This window comes from Emys orbicularis, chromosome 4 (assembly GCF_028017835.1).
Source record: "Emys orbicularis isolate rEmyOrb1 chromosome 4, rEmyOrb1.hap1, whole genome shotgun sequence".
NCBI lineage: Eukaryota > Metazoa > Chordata > Testudines > Emydidae > Emys > Emys orbicularis.
The window spans coordinates 93,809,618-93,833,528 of NC_088686.1; the positions used below are offsets into that span (position 1 = coordinate 93,809,618).

The following is a 23,911-nucleotide window of genomic DNA, read 5'->3' on the forward strand; positions in this document are numbered from 1 at the left end:
GACATCACTGCAATTTGTTTGGTATGTTGGGCTAGGCAAAAGTGGGTGCTAATCTGCATTAATAGCTCTGCCCTCAGTCACTCCAAAAATGCATGCCAGAGAAGTGCCTCCCTTTTTATTGATTTTAATTTCCTTCTATTCTAGGCTTACCTTTCCCCTAAATTGGTCACAGTTTTATGCAGAAGACTGAAAGGTAACATTGAAAGGTTGCCTTTCTCCTGCATATTCAGTTGAAATATTTAGTTTATTAAAATTCATAATCTCTTTCACATTAGTAAGATTTTTTTAAATCTTTGCTTCAACATTTTTCCATACAACAGCTTACCTGTGAATATAAGAATGCCTGGTACTTATCTCATGACTGGAAGGATTTTATATCTTTCAAGAATACAGCATTACTTGTGGCTAACATTCTTTTTTAAAAACAAAATAGCTTTATTTATTTAGTTCTTTTAGGAGAGCAATAAAAGATTGATTTATAAGCACATACTATTGTGCGTATTGGGGAGTATAAGGGGTTCGAAGAGCCAGATCCCTCACCGTACTATAGGATATTTACACCACTAAAGTGATTATAAAGCTTCCCTAAAGGCACAAAAATCCTGGCTCCAATTCACTCCTTCCTGTTTCCTCCTTCTCTGGCATATAATTTGCAATAGGCAGGAATGGGTATGTCTGGTGATCCCTGGCCAGCGTTATTGCCCATATGAACCTTTACAAGCCAGTGCAAGTTAAGCGTGCCAGTGCTGAACTGGCTCCTGGAAGTCCGGGGGATAAGGGAAATACAACCGGGGCTTTAGACTACCTTTGCCCACTCTCCTCAGGTGTACCAACCAGAAGCTCTTATGCAGCTTAGGAGCTGGACCAGAGAAGTCTCCTTAGTATCTTATTGCTTATATGTTAACTTGACTGAAGGCAGTAGAATAAGACTGCTTTAAAAGACACATGGAAAAATAAAATGAAAAAAGGAAAGGAAAAGAAACAGAACCATTTTGAGGGAAAGAGGCTTAAGTTGCCTAACATTTTGGGTGGACAAATACACATATTTCCATGAAACCCATTAATCTCCCTCCCCATATTATTACATATAATGCAAATTCAAGTTGAAGTTCTAATAATAATGAACCCCAGAAAGGAGACCCACAGAGAGCGAACCATCTAAATGGTTGTTATACAGTATTTACAAGCAATAATTTCTGTTCCACTAAGTTTATCAAACTGGACCTGAATAGAAACAAACACTTTCTTATAAAATAAGAATCCACACAAAATTTTACTAAAAGCTCAAAGTGAGGGTAGACTTTTTGGAGATTCTAAAAAGTCAGCTTTTTTTTTTTAACTTTAAAAACAATCATATGCCTCTTCACTACCTTGTTTTGGTCAAAGGGTTTAAGGTATATTTAATACATCCAAAAAAGACAAGGGTGGTAGGTGATGGGATACAGAGCACTTCATCAACAGGTGTCTGATTCAAAACTGGCTAAAGTCAAAGTAATTAATCTCACCAGATGGGGATGTGGTGACTTATATGAAATGAGTTGTTTGTCTTACTCCAGTTACTAAATGACAGTATCTATATACAAAAATACCATCAACACAATTATTGCTAAATGGCACCCTTGTTAGCCTTAGCAGAGATTCCATGAATTGAACTGACATAGACTGAACTAATCCCTCCCCAACCCCCGCACACACCCTCTTTCTCCATATTATTTATTTAGGGCCTAATCCAAAACCCACTGAAATTACCAGAAAGACCCCCAAGACCTTGGATTGTAAACTCTTTGGGACGTGGACTGTTCTGTCACTGTGACTACATATGTACAATGCAGCTCCTATCTCATCTGAGCAATTATTGTAATACAATTCCTTCAACTCAGTAATAATGATAAGATATTTTAAGATTTAGTATGGAAACACATGGCACTTCTATTTCACCCTATAGAATTTGGGAGTTTGGACTGCATTGTATGGTACTGTATGCGGCATCAGTGACAGACTGAAATATGTTTGTTTCAGCTGTGCCAAACATGGGGTATACTTAACAGAGCTGGTCAAAATTTTTAAAATGTCAAATTTTTGATACCCCACTGAACATTTCAAAGATTTTCATCAAAAATTTTCATGTTTTTTGATCAGCTCCAATATCTAATATTCACACTGGTATTCATTGCTAAAGCAAATTTGCTACCATATCTTTTATTGTTGTTCTGTTCTACGTTCTGACTGCAGTTGCTGCTGCCATCATTTCCAATTGTCCAGTAGTCCCGTGCCCTGGTGAGTTGGAATTATAGCCAGCAGCAATACCTCCTGGTCATTACTATTGGGAATTGATGTCTCAGAAATGCTTTACTCATCCCAGGAAGAGACAAGTAATCTAGTGGGACTATCAGCAATTTATATAAATAAATAACATACTTGAAAACAGTAAAGATGTGGGGAAAGGCGAATAATAAATCACAGAAAGAGAAGGGAGGTTGAAATGTGAAAAGAAAGAGTTGTTCAAATAAAAGGCATATTTAGACACTTCATTGCTAAAATCCACTGCAATTGTGGTGCTGTCCCTTTAAACCGACATTTCATAGTATAATGTTCCGCATTTTCTGTATGTACCTAGGACAGTTGGCAGCAGTCAAGAGGTTAAACCTTATTCATTATTTCTTAAGTAATTTAAGTCTACATTCATCTTTCAAAAGATCTTTATCAAGTCTTTGAAAGAAAAGATAAGTAAAAATTCTAACTGACATCTCCTTAGTGTTATACCCTTTTTCCTGTAGGTGTGGTCACTCTAGCTTTTTCATTCTTTGATCTTTGAAGAAGAAACTATATATGTCTTTTAAATCTTTTCCAGTCACCTAATATAGTATTTTGACCAATTTCAGAGTTTAATAATGATGAATAAGGGCAAGATTATTGCTGAAAGGAACAGTGCCAAGTTCTATTTCTTTCTTACAGCAAATAACTTGGAACCAATTTGCCCTTTCGCAAAAGGTTTTTTCTTGTATTTTTAATGAAATTTGAAATTAACATTAATTGTGTGCTATGTTAACATGCTACTGGCTTTTCCAATGCTCACCAATTTTGCTTGAGGTGTTGCACCAATTATTCATACCATAGTTGTACACAAACAGACATCCTGGTCAACAGCCATCAATACTAGAGACATACAACTCATGACTGACACCCCAAAAGCACAGACCACCCCTGGCAGAAACTGAAGAAAAACTTGAGCATGTCTGAGATATATTCAAACTACGGCAAGAGAGTAGCTCCCAGGCAAACAGGCCTGGTTTGTAAAGTGGTCACCACTTTTGTTCAGTCAACGTGTGATGATGTTTTCCTTTTTCCTAACTGCATAATAGACATAGACATTACAGCAGCCATTTCACCTCTCATCATAATATTTTTACCAGCTCATGCCACTTGTTGGTAATACACTTAGACCTTGATTTGGCAAAGCACTTAAGCACATCTTAGCTGGGACTACTCACAGACTCAATATAAATATGCATAAGTGCTTTCCTGGGTCCGTGCCTTAATTAGTATGGGGCAAATCACCCCACTTCTCCAAGCCCAAATACCAGAACTTGGTGCCGGGGAGTTCAACAGGGGTGGGTTGAAACAATCCTCCTCCAAGCACTGATGTAGTGTAAGGAGACCTGTGGCATTGCTGCTACTTATGCTCTAAGACTGCAGTAGCCTTTGGAGCTGCTTTGCCTTATCTCCACCAGGTGCTGCAGAGGTTGATCTACATGGCAGTTGTTCTACAGTAACTCCTCACTTAACATTGTAGTTTGTTCCTAAAAAATGTGACTTTAAGCAAAACGATGTTAAGTGAATCCAATTTCCCCATAAGAATTAATGTAAATGGGGAGGGAATTTTTTTTCACCAGACAAAAGACTATATATATATATACACACACACACACACACTATATATATATATACACACACACACACACACACACACACACACTATAAGTTTTAAACAAACAATTTAATACTGGTACACAGTGATGATGATTGTGAAGCTTGGTTGAGGTGGAGGAGTCAGAGGGTGTCTGTCCTGAGCCCTGTTGTGTGTCCCCCCTGCTCTATGGAAGATGGGGTAAGTGGGGTGCAGGAGCAGGGGGGAGAGGGACACCCTGACATTAGCCCCCCTCTTCCTCCTTTCCCCCCACACAGCAAGCAGGAGACTTGGGGAGCAGCTCCAAGGCAGAGGGCAGGAGCAGCACATGGCAGTGCGGGGAGGGACAGCTGCAATTGCTAGCCTGTTGAGCAGCTGCTCCACAGGGAACTTAGGGGAGCAGGGAGCTGATAGGGGGAGTTGATAGGGGGTAGGCTGACCAGATGACAAAGATTAAATATCGGGACGCGGGGGGAGGGGGGAGCGGAGGAAAAAAAAGCCGGTGGCGGAGCGAAAAAAAAAAGAAAGAAAAGCCGCTGGAGCGCCCCCCAGCCGAGCTCAGGGACCTGGGCAGGGGGCGAACCAGGCAGCCGGGCCCGGCCCCTCCCGGCAGGAGCGTGTCCGCCCCACGCGTGTCTCCGCTGCCCACCAGGGCCCTGCCCGCTCCGCGCTGCCCCCAGACTCCCGCGCTGCCCCGCGGGCTGCAGGGCTGGAGCAGCCTCCGCACCGCGCTCCCGGCCCTGGCCCCTGTGCAAACCCCAAGGGCTGCCCAGGCTGCTGCCCTCCAGGAGGGCAAAATTGCTTGTTTGTCCTGTGTCCCGACCGAACATTGGTCGGGACGCGGCACAAACAAGCAAATATCGGGACAGTTCCGATAAAATCGGGACATCTGGTCACCCTAATAGGGGGGCTGCCGGTCCACCCTGGTTCCAAGCCCCCACCAGCTAGCTGCAACGGGCTGCTCTTCCTGCCAGCAGTGGACAAAGCAGGCGGCTGCCAAACGACGTAAGAAGGGAGCATTGCACAACTTTAAATGAGCATGTTCCTTAATTGATCAACAACGTAACAACGAAACAACGTTAACCAGGACGACTTTAAGTGAGGAGTTACTGTACTAGCCTCATTCCTACTCTCCCTGTACCTCTCCATCAAACTTTGCTTTGTGGAAGATGCTAAAAACAGCAGCAGCATTGCAGACTATGCATGAGCTCAGGAAATTCTGTCTCCCCAGTGCTTAAACAGAACTAACTGATTCTGCTGCCCCTGCGGCTTTCCACAGGTGTTGGGAAAGCAGGAAGATTTTTCCCAGTGCATCCTATGTGACGCTCTTCCTGAATTCAGAAAATAGCAACTAGTAGCAAATACTCAGCCACAAATATATAAAACATTTATCAGTGGCTTGGCTAATTACATTGAATGCTCTATCCAGAGGCTGGTGGGTAGCCTTTGTTGGCTTCAGCTTAAATGTCTAAATATCTTAGCTTACCTAGTTGTTGAGGTGGTAATGAACACTGGTAGTAAGAGCCAGAAGTGAACTGGGAGTTTTGGCCTAAATTAGAAAATTATAGTCACCATTAATATGTTGTGAAATTATTAAATGCTTTCATATTCTCAATCAAGGCATTGTTCATAACATGTAAAATAATTCTAAAATATTAATTAACTAATATTTAAAATAAAATATACCTTTACAGCTTAAAAAAGGAATGTTTTCAGAACAAAAGGGTATTCCTTCAATGTACAGATATATGCTGATTTGTTATAGTCAGAAAAGAGCATTGAAGCACTTTTGGTATTCAAGGAACAGAATAATTCCCCTTACAAATAATCACATGGACTTTACAAATTGATGTAAGGGGGGGAAATAGGTTGAACACCAACCTTCACAATGACCCTTGAAATTATGGGCACATTTTGCTCCCATTTACAGTAGTGTAAATAAGGAGTAACTCCATTGATGTCAATGGAATTACAGAATTACAGCCATGTAAAATAAGAGTAAGAGAAGAATCAGGTCCTAGCGATTTTTTTTCTATTTTTTATATCTATGAATGAGAACATTTTAATGAATGAGACAGACATATACAGTACATGAAAAAGTTAGAGATAAATTTATAGATCCTTCAGCTTCAAATATTTAGGTTGGCCATAGAAGGGCAGGCGGTCACAAAAGAGGGTATTTCTCTTTTTCTTGAAAACATCTTGCAAGTAAACACTTCGGGGCTATCAAGTCCTCATGTTAATTATGGATAAGAAAACTGTTTAGACAAGAAAAGCATGAGATATGCAGGCAAACAGGGTTCTCTTGAGGATACAGTGTACAGTCTGGTCACTGGTCTGTCACTGCTGATTTACATTTGGTTCACCTTAATGTTTCTGTAGCAGCAGGAAATATATTTTTCAGAGAAAGCTGTCAGGTTCAGGGATGTTGATAACATCCTAGCTTAATAATAAAATGGTTCTTGTTCATACAAAAATATTGAAATCTGATTTGTGGCCTATGTGGAGCTGATTCAAATTGATAAAAAACAAAAACCGGACATTACCAGTTATTAAAAATGTGAAGTGGTAGAATACATCTGACATAATCATGTAGTCAGGCAGCTATATGGGAGCCAATTACTACTAGATGGACCACCTAAGTTTCAACCAAATTGAATATTTCCATAATTAAAAAAGCAAACATTTGGAAGAACAAGTACTGAATTTACTTGACAAGCACTGACAACAGTGACTATGATCTACTATAACTAACCTTGGGTGAGTCTATTCATTTATTAAAGTCTGTTATTCAAAGTTATTATCCTTTTGGTTAAATTTTGTATTATGATTACATTATTATGCTGTCTGTTTACTAGTGACAAACAGTAAATTTTACCAATTGATCTTGGGGACATTGTAAAGCTGGGTACAAAACTTCCCTATTTTTGTTTCATGAATATTGACAATCAATTGATGATTCTTTTAAGCATCTGCAAATTTAACTCAAGATAACATTTTACCAGAGTTTTACCACAGCAAACCAGCTACAGTAACTCCTCACTTAACGTCCTCCCGCTTAACATTGTTTCAAAGTTACATCGCTGCTCAATTAGGGAACATGCTCTTTTAAAGTTGTGCAATGCTCCCTTATAACGTTGTTTGGCTGCCTGCTCTGTCCACTGCTTGTAAGATTCTGTGGAAGAGCAGCGACTTTACAAGGGAGCATTGCACAAGTTCCTCTTCTCCGCCTCCTCCCCCTCCCTCCCAGCGCTTCCCGCACTGCCAAACAACTGTTTGGCGGTGCTTAGGACTTTCTGGGAGGGAGGGGGATGAGCGGGGAAGCGCCGCATCTCCGATCCTCCCCCTCCCTCCCAGAAAGTCCTAAGCACCACCAAACAGCTGTTTGGCGGCACTTAGGACTTTGGGGGGGAGGGGGGGAAGGAGTGGGGATGTGGTGTGCTCCGGAGAGGAGGTGGAGTGGGGGTGGGAAGAGGTGGGCCTGGAGTGGAGCGGGGACAGGAAGAGGCGGGCCTGGAGCATTCCTGGCAAAGTCGGTGCCTGTTCTTCTCCGGGGAAGCTGCCGCTGCTGCTGTGAAGGTGCTTCCTAGCGTCCTTGCCTGCAGCGGGCTGTGCCTGTGTGGGGTAAGCCAGGGGCACTTCCCAACCAGTACTGTACAGTATATAATGCCTTTTGTCTGCCCCAAAAAAATTTCCTTGGAACCTAACACCCGCATTTACATTAAATCTTATGGGAAAATTGGATTAGTTTAACATCGTTTCACTTAAAGTTGCATTTTTCAGGAACATAACTACAACATTAAGTGAGGAGTTACTGTATATCCCAAGGGCTGGCCTTACCATGAGGCGAACTGAGGCGGCCGCCTCAGGTGCCAGACTGAGGGGAGAGGGGCGCCACTAGGACCCAGAGTGTAGAAAATTGTGTCTGCTGCTGGTGCATATCTATTCTCTCTGCTCTAGATGCACAGAGATGGTGGAGTGCTGTGCTGGAGGAAGGAGGGCACAAGAGACATAACAGGCAGGCAGGAGAAAAGGTGAGAGGGGATAACAGAAAGCAGCAGGAGCTGCAGGGAGAGAGCAGGAGCCTCTTATGTACCTCTCTAGCACCCCCAGGAGCCTGGACTGATTAACGCCAGCTTCTCAGGGAGCTTCCTGTTTCCTGCTGCTTCCCTGAACCCACTTGAGGAGAACAGGCAGTCAACTGAAGTAGTATGAGCCAGTTAGGCCCTTAAGACGCTGATATCTTCCCTCACTCAGGCCCTGCTACCAGCCTACTTATTTGTCCCCTTCAATTGAGTATTGAGAGCCACTATAGCTGGCACAGAACAGCAGTCATGAGTGAAAGAAGAAAACGCCCCTCTGGGGCAGCATTCAGAAAAAGAAAGCAAAGGAAGCTTTTCTATCTAAGCAGGAAGGAGCTCTCCTGAGATACATAGACACAAATGTTCACGGTGAGCCTTCTGGCCCCAGTGAGGATGTGAGTGGTGAGGAGATGCCTGATCTTCCAGTTAGTCAGAGCGCAGGTGATCTGGCAGCTACTGCAGCATCCATATCTCCATCTCAAATGGATGTAACCATGCACATTCCTGAAGAAAAGTGTAGATCAGAGAAGAGTGTGGTGGAGGCACAAGAAACAGCTGCTGCTGAGTTTAGTTCCTTAAGTCTAGATGATCCCGGACTGTGGACCCACTAGAGCAGTAGCCTGAGGGACTTCCTTGTACTGCATGGGCCACAGCAAGTGAAAAACTTCATGTTCCCCAAAGACAATGAAAATAGAAGTTTCCATCCAACATATTACTGGCGTGAAATCCCCAATGGTGACAAAGTGGAGAGGCCATAGCTTATGTACTCAAAAACCCAGAATGCTGCATACTGTTTTTGTTGCAAACTCTTCCAGTCTAATGTTCCAGCCACATTGAGTTCTACAGGAACAAAGGACTGGAAAAATCTGGCTAGAAATCTGGCATGCCATGAGAAGGCAGCAAATCACCAGAGAGCATTCCATAGGTGGAAAGAGCTTGAGATGAGACTAAGGTTAAAGGCCACCATAGATGATCAGCATCAAGAGAAGATTGCATCAGAGTCTCTTTACTGGCAAAATGTTCTGATAAGGCTCATTGCCATGGTGAGAATGCTTGCTACCCAAAACCTAGCATTGCGTGGCACTTCAGATCAGCTGTATGTGCCAAACAATGGAACCTTCCTTAAAATTGTGGAGCTGATGGCTGAGTTTGATGCTGTACTCCAGGAGCATCTAAGAAGAGTCACCACTCAAGAAATGTACACACACCACTACCTTGGAAAAACAACTCAAAATGAGATCATACAGTTACTGGCAACAAAAGTCAAACAGAAGATTGTGGCAGATCTGAAGTCAGCAAGATATTACTCTGTTATTCTGCACTGCATACCTGACATCAGCCATTTGGAACAAATGACTTTAATGGTGCGTTTTGTAACAACAACAGAACCTAGTGAAAATGTCCCTGCAATGGTGACTGTCAGAGAGCATTTTCTAGAATTTATTGACATTGATGATACTACAGGAGTTGGTATGACAAATGTGCTTCTTAAAAAGCTGGAAGATACGGGAATTGCGATAGCTGACATGAGAGGTCAGGGCTACGATAATGGTGCCAACATGAGAGGAAAGAACAGAGGAGTGCAGACACGGATCCGAGAGTTAAACCCTCGAGCTTTTTTTGTCCCATGCAGTTCTCGTTCATTGAACTTGGAGGTCAGTGATGCAGCATCAGCTTCTAGTGAGGCTGCTGAATTTTTTAATGTAATTCAAAGCATCTATGTATTTTTCTCTGCATCAACTCATCGATGGCAAATTTTGAAGCAACATCTGGGAACATCCTCTCTGACACTGAAATCACTGAGTGCCACACAATGGGAAAGTCGAGTGGAGGCGATAAAGCCTATCAAACACCAAATTGGGAAGATAGATGATGCCATAGTTGCCATTATGGAGGATAATGCTATGACAGGAACTGTTCATGGGAGAACAGTGGCAGAGGGAAATGGAATCACCAGAAACATACATGACTTCAAATTTCTGTGTGGCTTAGTGTTGTGGCATGACATACTGTTTGAAATAAATGTTGTAAGCTAGAGACTCCAAGGTGTTGACCTTGATATATCTGGAGCAATGGAACAACTGGACAAAGCAAAGTCATACCTACAGTCTTACCAGTCAGATGAGGGATTTCAAAACATTCTGAAGAGTGCACAGAAGTTGGCAGAGGAACTTCACACTGAAGCTATTTTCCCACCCATTCAAGAATACAAGAGTCACCAAAGAAGAAGACATTTTGATTATGAGGCACAGAATAACCATAAGAGACCCCAAACAACAATTCAAAATTGAATTATTTAACCAGGTGCTAAATTGTGCAATACAGTCAGTTAAAGAACATTTCATGCAGCTCAAGGAACACAGCAGTATATTTGGGATGTTGTATGATATTTCAAAACTCTTCACTATATCTTGAAGACCTACACCAGCAATGCAGGGCACTAGAGACAGTGTTGACACATGATGACATGCGCGATATTGATGCGAGTGATTTAGGTGATGAACTGAAAGCCCTTTCAAGATACATTTCAGCAGGATCAACTCCAAAGGCTGTTCTTGGAATATATGTGCACAAATAAGATGACCACCCTCTTTCCAAATGCTTTTGTTGCTCTGCGCATACTTCTAACTCTTCCTGTATCAGTTGCCAGTGGAGAACGCAGCTTCAGCAAGCTGAAGTTAATAAAAACACATCTATGCTCCACAATAACACAGGAAAGGCTGGTCAGTCTTGCAACCATCTCAGTAGAGCATGAGCTGGCCCAGACTGTGGACCTTCAGCAGGAAGCAGTTCAAATCTTTGTAACCAAGAAGGCACGGAGAGCACCACTTTGATTATTCAAACAGATAAAAATGCCAGTGTTTACTATGCAGACAAGAAAAGTTACATTTGCTGTTCAGGCATTTGAAAGTTAAGTGTTACTTAAAATTTTTGAACAAGGCATTTTAAGTTCTTAGTTCTCCTTTATTGGGGTAGGTAGCAGAGCAGTACGATGAGAGGAGTAGAACAGGAAGAAGGTAAAATTGAGACCTTTCAAAGTTTTGGCCCAAGCGAGGTGGCATGGGGGCCAGGAGCGGCTCTAGTTTTTTTGCCGCCCCAAGCACAGCAGGCAGGCTGCCTTCGGTGGCACGCCTGCGGGAGGTCCGCCGGTCCCGCGGCTTCAGTGTACCCGCCGCCGAATTGCCGCCGAATCCGCGGGACCGGCGGACCTCCTGCAGGCATGCCGCCGAAGGCTGCCTGACTGCCGCCCTCACGGCGACCGGCAGGCCGCCCCCCGCGGCTTGCCGCCCCAGGCACGCGCTTGGAGCGCTGGTGCCTGGAGCCGCCGCTGATGGGGGTGTCATATGAGCTCCCCGGCCAAAATGTTGTGGGCCGTCCCTGTATCTCCCCCCATCCCCACCCAGTACACTGAGTTATATTTCCTGCAGAGACTGACTTTTCCTCTCTCAGAAACCAGAAAAAACATCTGAAGTGAACCAACACATTGGTGTTTTCTCACAGACTGGATTTTCTTTCTGATTATGGCTAGCGGAAGAGGAGAGTTGTTTGCCACAGCCCAGCTGATATTCACAATTGGGAGATAGTATCCTGTCACACTGTAACAATTACAATAGATCGCTGGGGGCTGGGGGGAGGGGAGGGGAGAGGGGACAGAACAATTGACAGCCTTCTTTAGCACTTAGGGTGGTAGACTGAGATATGGACCCAGCCAAACTATTACATATACATGGTTTGGTTTACCCATCATTCTGCATACTGAACTCCCACTAAAGTGAATGGGAGTTTTAAGTGCAGATTGTTCGCTGGACCAGGCCCTAATTAGCTGGGCTGCAATTTACCTCCAGATGAGACCAGAAAATAAGAGAGGAGAGGAATGAAGAACTATTGCTAATGATGTTTTGACTAGCTGCAGAACACTAATCCTAATTTATTAGGATTCTGTATTTGCACACTTCAGTGTAAAAAAAATCATTTACAAAAAATAGAATTAGTCCAGTAAAATGCAAATTCCTATGCAGTTGCTGTTTCATATCTGGTTTTGAGAATTCAGCTGCCATATCCCTCTAAATATTTATTTTAAATTGTTTCTTTGGTTCTTTCTTCTTTGATTGACAGCCTGTATCCAATTATAATTAAAATATTAAAGGCTGTTCTGGAAAAGCAGTTAGTAGCTAACAATAGTCCTTATGATCTCTCCCAGCACAAATAACATCAGGGGAATCCTTAATCATGCTCAGCACAGTCAGTCTTCTGAACTCACCACTAAAGGCCATACATGGGTACTTAGAACGGGGTGATAGGAAGAATTAATGTGGCGTTCAGTTGAAATGGGCTCTTTCATTTTCATAGAGCTGAATCAGGGTTATTGAGCTCAGTCACACAGAGACTACTTGGCAAAGATCTAGTGAAATGGGGTTTGGGTTGATTTCAGGCCCTTGAAGAAATGGTCAGGACTATGTTTGTAAAGGTAACATCTCACGTACAATCTCCCCAATAATTTTTATGGGAACTGTTAGTTTTCAAGAAGTGGAAAAGTGGAAAAATATTTATTTAATAAGATGAGGGATTTCTCAGTATTACCTACACTAGCATGTCAATTTTATGATGAAAAGTGGTTGCAATGTAGTAAATTTCACTGTTATTATTTACACTTTCATCAATGAATTCCTCAGGCATTTGAATGTTCAAAGATAAGGTAAATATCCCTATTTAAAATAAAAGTAAAGTGATATAGTAAGTGATAAGGTTACATCTTATGTACCATAATGGTAAAGTTATATTTACTTTAAAGAATGTATTTGTAACTGTACAGCATTTACAGCCTTAGTAGAAAAATACAACCTGTCCTTTAAGTTTCTCTGAAGGAGCGACAACAATATTAGTGGCATCTGGACCTTGCTGCTTTCGGATTCTGGCATAAATAGCTCTAACTTCCACTTGCTGCTTGATGGCTGTGAGAAACATTTTAGAAAACAAAGTATTAAAACTGTACTTTCAAAAATGTATTATCAAGATGTAAAAACAGCTATGATTGACACTTATGATACTTGGAAGCTTCTATCCAGCCCAGTCACATACAGCACTACATATGTTAAAGGCATCATTACATGAGAGAATAAAGATACCAATAATACATTTAATGTGAATTACCTGGATTCTCAGCCATAAATCCCACTACAGAGCTTTAGAGGAAATGATTCAAGATTTTATGATAGGTACGCAGTTCATATTGGTCATTACAGTTCTAGCCAACTTTGTATATCACATAAGCTGCATGCAGAGAGCAGAAGGCTGGTGGGTGGGGTGGAGAGAATCATTAAAGTAGAGACAGAAGAGCTGGAAACTGCAGCAGCTTGACCTTGTGGCGTTTCTAAGTAGACATCCATTCAAGCATAAATGTGTTTGGGAGTCTAGAAGAGAAAAGGGAGTGTGGCCTTCTAATCCCAAGGATACCCAAGGTCTTTGAGGAAGAGAAGCCCTAGTTCCAGAGACAGAAACATCTTAATGCAGGCCTGACCCTCCCTGCAGCTCTGCTGGGCCTCTTCCTTCCTATAAGAGCAATAGTGCTATTGGTCAAGTCTCATCACAGTTACAAAGTAACAGCCTAAGAAAGGACACTGAGGATGTTAATGTTGAAGACAACAAGAAATGCTGATCGAATATCTGAAACCTCAGCAGGGAATGCAATTTGGCTGGTCACCTGCTTTACTCCCATCATCCTTGTCTCCAAAATCTTGTGGAATCCTCACCCCACAGAGCTTTCATAGAGTCTCAGAGAGCTCAGGACAATACTGTGTTTCCCTTCAACACCTGCCAAGAGAAATCTGGTGGATCTTTGTTTCATCAGCTTGCAGAAATGGAGGGGATAATTTAGTTTTTGGATTTCAAAAAATACTGGGATAGTAGTCAGATTTAGAGTGGCACAAGGGAGATTTAAATATTTCAAGACAGAAGTGGAAGAATCAGGGAATATGATGTACTGGAACTCACCTGAGTGATACACTATATACTGCAAAATGCAGTTCCTTTAGTGACAACAGTAATGTACCAGGAACATACTACATTTCACTGAAACATCAGCAGCACAACAATGGCCACTGAGGATAAACATTGACAGAGTTAATTCAGACAGGGTGAAGGTTCTGAAATTGAGTTAGAGCACATTATGGACTACAAGCTGGAAAAAAAATCCCCTCAGTGAACATAGGGATCATTGGAATAGCCAACATACCTTCTCAGATTTTGATTAGTGGTGCTGGATGTAGGTTTTCTTTGAAATTATTCTTTAATTTCACATATCAAGTAAGACTATGATCTTTTCTTATGGCTAAAATATTTTGAAATCAAATGTTATAATTTAAGGCACCAAATAAAAACTAGTTTTGAATCTATTCGTGTGACTCTTGCTTATTAATACCATGTTCTAAATCATTCTGTACACAGCTCAAGGGGACACCAAACAATCTATTATGGTGTATTATGTTTATAACCATCATGCTGCCTACTTCCTTTCCCACTCGGTTCTAGCCAACATGTCACAATAGAGCAGTATGTGAAAAGGCAATACATTCATGGCATTTAGAAGTGCTACATCTCTCAATTATGAGAAGTAGTAGTAAATAATTGCAACTGCACAACAGAAATACAGACTACATCTAGAATGTTTTGTTGCCAGTGCATGACCTCTTTTGGTCACCTCACTAAATCAAAATTATTTAGTAGTTTATTCCAAGAAGTGTGTGTATCTAATCTAATCATCTAAAAGTAAAACCTTATGGTAGAACCTGGACTAAACACAGCTTAAAACAAGGGTTTAATTTAATTAGGTGAGGACACTTCTAGCCCACATCAACATGAAGCGACATACATAAGGCAGAATTTACTAGCTACATCAGCTTTCTCAGGTTAATATGTTCAATAATGAACAAAAGAAGGTAAATACTGTTTGTATGTATTGTTATACAGCCATCCAATTCAATGTTTCTTTTTAAGCAATGCCAATACAGTGGTCCTTTGAAATGTGGCTTTCTGATAATGCAGAATATAAATATTGATCACCACTTTCATTTCAGCTGGACAGAACATACTTCAGTTTATTGGAGGATAAGATATTCATGAAAGCTACTGTTATTTATCTCACTACTAAATCTCTCTGTTGTTTTTTCTCAATTTCAAAGGGCTAGATTGTGCAGCTTTGAATGGGCACACCTACCCTGTAGCTGCCCCTTCTGGCCAAGTATGGGTTTACTGAGGCCTTCCTCAGTTTCTCCTTAACTGAGGCACCCTTAAAAGAGTTCATACAGGCCAGATATTCAAACAGTCTCCTTCTGGGATCTCATTTATTATACCCAGCATGAAGTCTTTCAAAAGTAAACTCAAACCTTCAAAGTCTTCATCCCAGTTTCAGCTAGGCCCAGTCCCTCCTCCCTAAGGGTCTGTCCTCTCTAACAATTCATTTATTTTTTCCCAGTCCCAACCTAAGCACCAGCCTTCCTCTCCGAGGGCCTGTATTTCCAGTACATATTGCCTGGAACTTGACCTTCTCAGCTGATGTTCCCCCCTCCCTGCCCTCAATAGCCTTCTTACTCCCTGCAGTGTCTAGAGCAGGGGTCTCAAACACGCGGCCCGGGGGCTGCATGCGGCCCGCAGGGTTGTTTTCTGCGGCCCGCGAGCTCCTCGCGGCCCCCCCCCCAGCATTTACCTAGAGCGGCTCCAGCCCGACGCGCACCGGGGTAAGGGCAGGCTCCCTGCCTGCCTGTCCCCGCACTGCTCCGGGAAGCGGCCAGAACGTGGGGAAGGGGGGGCACAGGGTTCTGTGTGTTGCTCTTGCTTCAGGCAGCGCCCCCAGCAGCTCCCATTGGCCGCAGTTCCCCGTTCCCAGCTATTGGGAGCTGCTGGGGGTGGTGCCTGAAGCAACAGCAACACACAGACCCCGGTGCCCCTCCTCCCCCAGGTTCCGGCCACTTCCCGGAGTGGTGCAGGGACAGGCAGGCAGGTGGCCTGCCCTGCCCCTGGTGCGTGTCAGGCCGGAGCCCGCCCCCCGAGCCCCTCCTGCAGCCCAATCCCCTGCTGTACCCCGCACCCCTCCTGCAGCCCAGCCCCCTGCTGTACCCCACACCCCTCCTGCACCCCACACCCCAACTCCCTGCCCTGAGCCCCCACCACACCCCTCCTGCCCTCCCTGGGGGGCAGGAAGGGGGCAGAGTTGGGGTGGGGATTTCAGGGAAGGGGTTGGAATGGGGGCAGGGCCTCATGGAAGGGGTGGAGGGGGGCGGGGCCACGTGTGGCACGGGGAGGTGTCAGTAATGCGGCCCTCGGCCAATGTACTAGTCCTCATGTGGCCCTCGTGGTCATTTGAGTTTGAGACCCCTGGTCTAGAGGCACCTTCCAATCTGCAGCTATCATCCAGGTGAGGGTGATACAATACTTTAAATTACTGGAATTTAGAAACCTACTGCTGGATTGATAAGAGAGGTAACACAGATAGTTTGCAACTTGGGGATTTTATCACACCAGTAATATCAGGAACAAGAATGAAGGAAAAATAGGAAAATTAAGTAAAAGCTTGAAGAGCAGTTCAATGGCTAAAACAAAGTATTAATGTAAAATAAGTCTGTTAAAAGAAAATCATTATAAAATACTTGGTTGGTTTTAATGTTATTTTAAATTACTGTCGTTTGTAAAATGTCATATTAAAAACTTTGGGTAAAATCCTGGCCCCATTTATGTCAATGGGAATTTTGCCATTGTCTTCAGTAGGGACAGGATCTGATCCATTATGTACAGTTAAGTTACAGTTTAATTTAACCTATCTTTCTAATAACAAACAATGGGACACATAGCAAGTTTTGGCACCTTCTTTGACGAAGGACAAATCTGAATCTGTGATTGATTACCTTTTCTGCTCAGAAAAGGATTTCCAGCAGAAACACACAGAAGCATGTCTCTCTCTATTTCATCCCATGACTGGAGTGGCTCACCATCCGGTGTATACAGAGCCTTGGCAGGCTGTTGCATATTTAGCCTGGTGGTGCAGTTATCCAGCAGCTGAAATGGAGAAAATTGTGTTGATACTGAGCACTGCATACAGATGCACAGACTTATGCTGTAAAATAAACACAGAAATACAGTTCGCCAGACATGGTGGAAGAACACCAAACAGATGATGAAAGAGATATTACAGAACCTCGTGCTGTAGAATCTTCTCTGGATCCCAGACCTGAAATCCTTATTCAGGCAAACCTTTCATTAATGTTCATGAGAATTTTGCCTGAGAAAGGAGGTCAGGATTTGGTTCATACAGAGAAAGGCAGCAGAGACAGAAACAACATTGTAAAGAGAATATGAACAGAAAGCAGTAGGGACATTCTATTAGAACTATCGCTTTATACTGGGACATTTTAAAAATAAGCACCAAAAAAATAAAGACCAAAATTAATGAACCTTCAAATTACATATATTTGTCTGCATGTGAATGGTTAATATAATTCTATTGGCTCCCCCTATTTAGCTCTTTCTGGATTTATGGAATGCTTTAGCTCAGTGTTTGGGCAATTTCAAGAATTTTATCTGTGGTTTGGTCTTAAGATCAATGTATAGTTTCAGAACGAGACAAAGAAAAAGGCCTTAAAATATGTGTGTCTTAATCTACATACACACATTTAAATACATACACAAGTTTATATAAATGACTATATGTATATAAATGAATACTTGTTTTACTATATTATTCTAACTCTTCTAGATAGGTATTACACACTTCAACCATTAAGTAAATAAGTCAAGATAATAAACTGATTTTTCCAAACAAACAGAAGTTGAAAATATACAAAAATCTAATAATTCATGGCTGCTCTGCTCTCAAATCTGAAAGAGAATTCATCGGAGCCTACTGCAAGAGCTGCTCTGGCTCCCAGAGACACTCCACTGGGGCAGAGGGTGAAAGCCACTGCAATACTGAGGGAGAAGCTATGAGAGCAGCCTTGGCATGGGAAGGAGATTGTCCCCCTGAGTCACTTTGATGCCAGAGCAGGAGGCAAAAACTACTTTAATGCCAGGCTTGGAGCTACTACTTTATGCAACAGTACACAATGCGTGGGGGAGAAGTGGATGGACAGCAGCTGTAATAATTCAAAGGACCAGGTGGCTGCAGTTGGAGGTCTTGGGGAGGACAGCAGTTATTGGAGAGGAGAAGGAAGCAGTAACAGAAGCTGGGAAACTGTGGGCAGGATAGGCATGTGTGATTCTGATAACCTGGGTCAAACATACATGTATTATATATAATAAGAACTCAGCAAATATTGGAGGAGATACAATTTCATCTTGATGTTCTGATCACTACACAACCCACTTCACCTTTGCTTTTGTGATGTTTCTGAAGCCCTCATACTATAAAGAGAAAGGCTAGGAATCTCCTTGGAGGGTCCTTGAAATAAGCAATTAAAACAGAGTGGGACAGATGGCGGTGCAAACACCAGTGGTTGTCAAAAAATGAAAAGAAAAGGTTACTTTGTAAACAATTCACTTGAGTTACCCCCTCTGGCACACAGGGGTGGGGCCAAAGGCATTCCATTGCACCACTTGACCTGATTACCCTATTGCAATCCCACAGAAGGTCTGCTGAGAGACCAGCAGAGAGGCAGCTTTATCTTTCAGTTGGGGCTCGGTGAGAGCTCTGCCAGCACTGACTGCATGAGGTGATGCAAATAATCAGTGCATTCCCCAGCCAGCATGATCACACTTCCTTTCTGGCCTTTTGGGGGCTGTACTGGCTAGATGCGACCTCCCAAGCAGAGCGAGAGTTGCAGATGCTTTGTGTTGGCATGTACTTTCCCCTTATCATGGCCCTATCTTCTTGGATCATATGGCTGAATTTGGCTCGTGATCTAAAATAATGTAATCATTTAAATTTAGGATAATCCTATTCACAGGTTTACTTTAACAAATGATATTTCCTACAATAATGAAAACAAATAGAAATACATTTGTACATTTGTTTATGAGAAAATATTCTAGATCTAAAAATCAGAATATACTGACGAGCTTTACAATTCTGCCATTGTAAGCATGAACAGAAAGCTGAGGACTTTTTACCTTGGTAATTTGATGATGTATCGTATAAATTGCTACTGCCTTGGGTCACAGTACATCACACATTCTTTTGCCTGAATTGTTTCCATTATATTATTAAAGGTATCTGCAGAAAGTCCATTTAAGAGCTTTTTTTTGGTAGTTACATCATGTTGGTTTTGGTTTACTAAGGGTCATCATCTTACAGACTATAGAGAAGAATCAAATGAATCCAAGGAAAATCTGCCATAATGGGAAAAGTGTGTTTTCCCTTTTTTCTGCATTAAATATATATTAAACTTGCTAAATCGTAATAAACTCTGACTCCTAAAGCCAGATTCTCTGCTGATGTAATTCCAACACAGAATTCAACCCTTAAAGTCCATGTTTTCCTTAACAGATTTTGAATCCTTATTGAAGCCATCTTTTAGCAATAGGCAGCACTTTTGAAAGACTGATTCCTTCTGCTGTACTTTACCTCTGAAATTGTTTTTCCCCAGGCATAAACTCCTTGCTCGGGTTTATAACCATTCCGGTAAGCCCACACTCTTTTTGCAGATGGTTGATCATACAGACATCTGTGTTTGGATGACAGCAGTTTAGATGAAAATAGAGAACTTCTTTTGAACTGTGATGCTTGAACCTCTGAGAAGTGTGTCTATAATGAAAAGATTTCGGAGAATGTGAAGTTAACATAGGTGCCCGATCCCTTTATAGTATTTTATGTATAGCAAAATAGAAAATGTAGGAGAAGAACAGAATAATCTATTTTTAGTACAATAATATCGTAAATAGTGAGGGGTATATGATGATCTCAATCCATCCCACTGAATGATGATTGATACTTAACTCAGTGGAAATCTGTGAGCAGATTGTGACTATGTGGCCCTAAAATTACCTAATTGGAATTGAGATACTGTATGTTGTAAGATGTATATTTTATGATCAGGACCTCACGTGACTGATATTGAGAGACAATAGCTATCAGATTATATAGTATCCCTATACTCAGCCATAACGCTCAGTGATATAAAATTCGGCTTCTCTCTCATGCTTAAATATACAAGACAATGAATCTATAATACATAGTGTAAATACTCATATTATGAATAATAATTTATCCAACCTGGTTTTGAAAAATGACTTGTTACGATGAACTGTGCTTTATCTCTTAATTACATCATAAACATGTCAATATGCTATAATGCCATAGTATTGTTTCTTTTCACAAATTTGTACAAGGCCCATGAGCCTTCAAGACCGTTTTGATTAAAATATTTCCCAAACCAAAGAGTGGAAGTTTTCCAAGATCTTGCACATATATCCTATCTTAATTTTTTCCCTCTGTTTTGGTATATACTATAATATTGACTGATTAATCATATGGATGGAAACTACTTTTTTGAGTCTGGATGTCTCTAATGAAATTAGTAATTCACTCTTTGCTCTTGTCACATATTCAGATATAGCCTTAGGAATGATTAGCATTGAAACTATCAAGCCCATTTTACTATGCTGGATATAATTGCTCATGCACATATCTATAGGGCCTTTTTCATCTTCCTTATTAAGATAATTCTTGGGCTCCATTGAGTTTCATAAACTCATAGACATTAAGGCGAGAAGGGACCATTGTGATCATCTAGTACAGGGGTCAGCAACGTTCGGCACGCGGCTCGCCAGGGTAAGCACCCTAGTGGGCCGGGCCAGTTTATTTACCTGCTGACACGGCAGGTTCAGCCAATCGCGGCCCCCACTCACCGCGGTTCGCCGTCCCGGGCCAATGGGGGCAGCGGGAAGCGGCGCGGGCCGAGGGATGTGCTGGCTGCGGCTTCCCGCCACCCCCATTGGCCCGGGACGGTGAACCGTGGCCAGTGGGGGCTGCGATCGGCCGAACATGCCGCGTCAGCAGGTAAATAAACTGGCCCGGCCTGCTAGGGTGCTTACCCTGGCGAGCCGCGTGCCAAACATTGCCGACCCCTGATCTAGTCTGACCTCCGGCACAGAATCTTACCTGTCCCCTTCTGTAATAGACCCATAACTGCTGGGTGAGCTTCTGAAGTCCTCAAGTTACAGAGAATCCACCATTTACTCTAGTTTAAATCAGCAAGTGATCCATGCCCCATGCTACAGAAAAAGGCAAAAACCCTCCATGGTCTGTGCCAATCTGACCTGGGAGAAAATTCTTTCCCAACCCCAAATATGGCAGTCAGTTAAACCCATACTGGAAAGACCCATCAGCCAGACACCTGGGAACGAATTCTCTGTAGTAACTCATAGTCCTCCCCATCTAGTGCCCCATCTCTGGCCGTTGGGGATTTTTTGCTACTAGCAGTCACAGCTGGGCCACATGCCATTGTAGGCAATCTCATCATACTATCCCCTTCATAAACTTATCAAGTTCAGTCTTGAAACAAGTTAGGATTTTTGCCCCCACTGCTCCCCTTGGAAAGCTGTTCCAGAACTTCATTCCCCTGATGATTACAAACCTTCGTCTGATTTCAAGCCTAAACTTTTTGATGACCAGTTTATATCCATTTGTTCTTGTGTCCACATTGGCACTTAATTTGAATAACTCCTCTTCATCCCCTGGTATTTATCCCTCCGATGTATTTATAGAGAGCAATCAGATCTCCCCTCAGCCTTCACTTGATTAGACTAAACAAGCCTAGCTCCTTGAGTCTTCTCTCACGAGGTAGGTTTTCCATTCCTCTGATCATCCTAGTACCCTTTTTTGCACCTGTTCCAGTTTGAATTCATCTTTCTTAAACATGGGAAACCAGAATTGCACATAGTATTCCAGATAAGATATCACCACTGCTCTGTATCTTGGCAATAACACTTCCCTATCTCTACTGGAAATACCTTACCTGATGCAACCTAGGATTGCATCAGCCTTTTTCACGGCCACATCACATTGGTGGCTCATAGTCATCCTGGGATCAACCAATGCACCCAGGTCTGCTGCTTCCAACTGATAAGTCCCCAGTTTATAGCAAAAATTCTTGTTGTTAGTCCCTAAGTGCATGATCTTGCGCTATTAAATTTCATCCCATTTCTATTCCTCCAGTTTTGAAGGTCCTCCAGATCCTCTGTTATGATATTCCGGCCCATCTCCATATTGCAATACTTCCCAACTTTGTGTCATCCACAGATTTTATAAGCACATTCCCACGTTTTGTGCCAAGGCCATGAATGAAAATGTTAAATAAGACTGGTCCCAAGACTGATCCCTCAGGAGCTCCACTGGTAACCTCCCTCCGCCTGACAATTCACCTTTCAGTCTGACTCGCTGTAGTCTCCCCTTTAACCAGTTCCTTATCCACCTTTCAATTCTCATATTAATCCCCATATTCTCCAATTTAACTAATAATTTCCATGTGGAACTATATCAAATGTCTTGCTGAAATCATGTAGATTAGATCTACTAAATCTAAAAAATCAGTTCTCCTCTCAAAGAAGGAGATCAGGCTGGTCTGGTACAATCTACCTTTTGTATAACCATGTTGTATTTTATCTCAAATACTGTTTGAAAACCTTGTGTGTGTATTTGGCAGCCTGTGAATACTGTTTCAGATAATGAAATATATAGGCTGTACTGAGTCACATGATCAATCTATCATAGGACTAGTGTAAAATCTAACCTTGTGATAAAATTCCTCAACAACATGAATGTTGTTTTTAATTTTGGAATATTGATACAGATTGTATTTTATACCTCAGTATGTTGTATATTTTCCATGAGTTTCATCTCTTCTTGGGTTTCTTCAGTCCAGCCTCCTTCTACTATTATAGGCTGAACTGGGCTTTTTGTGGGCACCAAGGTGGATGGTTTAAAGGCTGTTATTCGTCGCCCTGAGGCAGAGAAATTTCAAAATAACTCTTGTAAAACCATGTTTTCTTACTTTGATGGTTTATTTTATTTTTTTCTTACCTCTGGTCACAGAACTTTTAAAGCTATTAGTCCTAAAATACTAAGTATAATTTGTAAAAACAAACAGTACACATAGCAAGCAAGGCCAGGCAATGATCGAGACAGACATATCTATGCAGACCAAGTAAAAGCCTAATGTGAACACCACAATCCAGATAAATATTAGATAAAATTTCTAACTCGCAGCATCAATTTCATTTTCTTTCAGTCTGTAACATATGTTTTGTTCTCCCTCAATAAGAGATGATTAAGGGGGATATGATAGAGGTCTATAAAATCATGAAAGAGAAAGTGAAGATGGAAGTGTTATTTAGCGCTTCACATAACACAAAAAACATGGATCACCCAATGAAATTAATATGCAGCAGGTTTAAAACAAACACAAGGAAGTACTTCTTCAGCCAACGCACAGTCAACCTGTGGAACTCGCTGCCAGGGGATGTGAAGGCCAAAATATAAATGGATTAAAAAAAGAATTAAATAAGTTCACAGAGGATAGGTTCATCAGTGGCTATTGGCCAAAATGGTCAGGGATGCAATTGCATGCTCTGGGCATCCCTAAACTTCTGACTGCCAAAAGCTGGGTCTGGACAATAGGGGATGGGTCACTCAATAATTGCTCTGTTCTGTTCATTACCGCTGAAGCATCTGGCACTGGCCACTGCTGGAAAACAGGATACTGGGCTTGACTGTATAGTTATTCTTATGTTCTTATGACAACCATGGGCCTTTTTGGTTTCCTACAGGAAGCTGCAGTAAAGCACATGGCCAGACTCTTTGTTTGGCTCTAACCCCTTCACACTGTTTTGCTGAGGCAGGGTCCACAGGAGGCAGAGAACTAGTATGGCCATTTACTGCTATACCATCCTCCCCTCAGCCTCCAGTGCAAAGGGTGCCTAGGGTTAACCACAACCAGCT

The 23,911-nt window shown here is 42.2% G+C and overlaps 1 protein-coding gene across 1 annotated transcript in view; it reads right to left on the reverse strand.

Moving 5' to 3' along the window:
- Nucleotides 1-12,813: 12,813 nt before the first annotated feature.
- Nucleotides 12,814-23,911, reverse strand: part of DCDC1 (doublecortin domain containing 1) — a 382,673-nt gene continuing 371,575 nt past the window's right edge. Inside the window, exons 35-38 of the mRNA XM_065403326.1 lie at nt 22,778-22,914; nt 19,538-19,717; nt 16,887-17,037; nt 12,814-12,941 (exon numbers count right to left, since the gene is read on the reverse strand). Of these exons, the coding sequence (XP_065259398.1) occupies nt 12,814-12,941; nt 16,887-17,037; nt 19,538-19,717; nt 22,778-22,914 (596 nt within the window). The remainder of the gene's footprint in view (nt 12,942-16,886; nt 17,038-19,537; nt 19,718-22,777; nt 22,915-23,911) is intronic.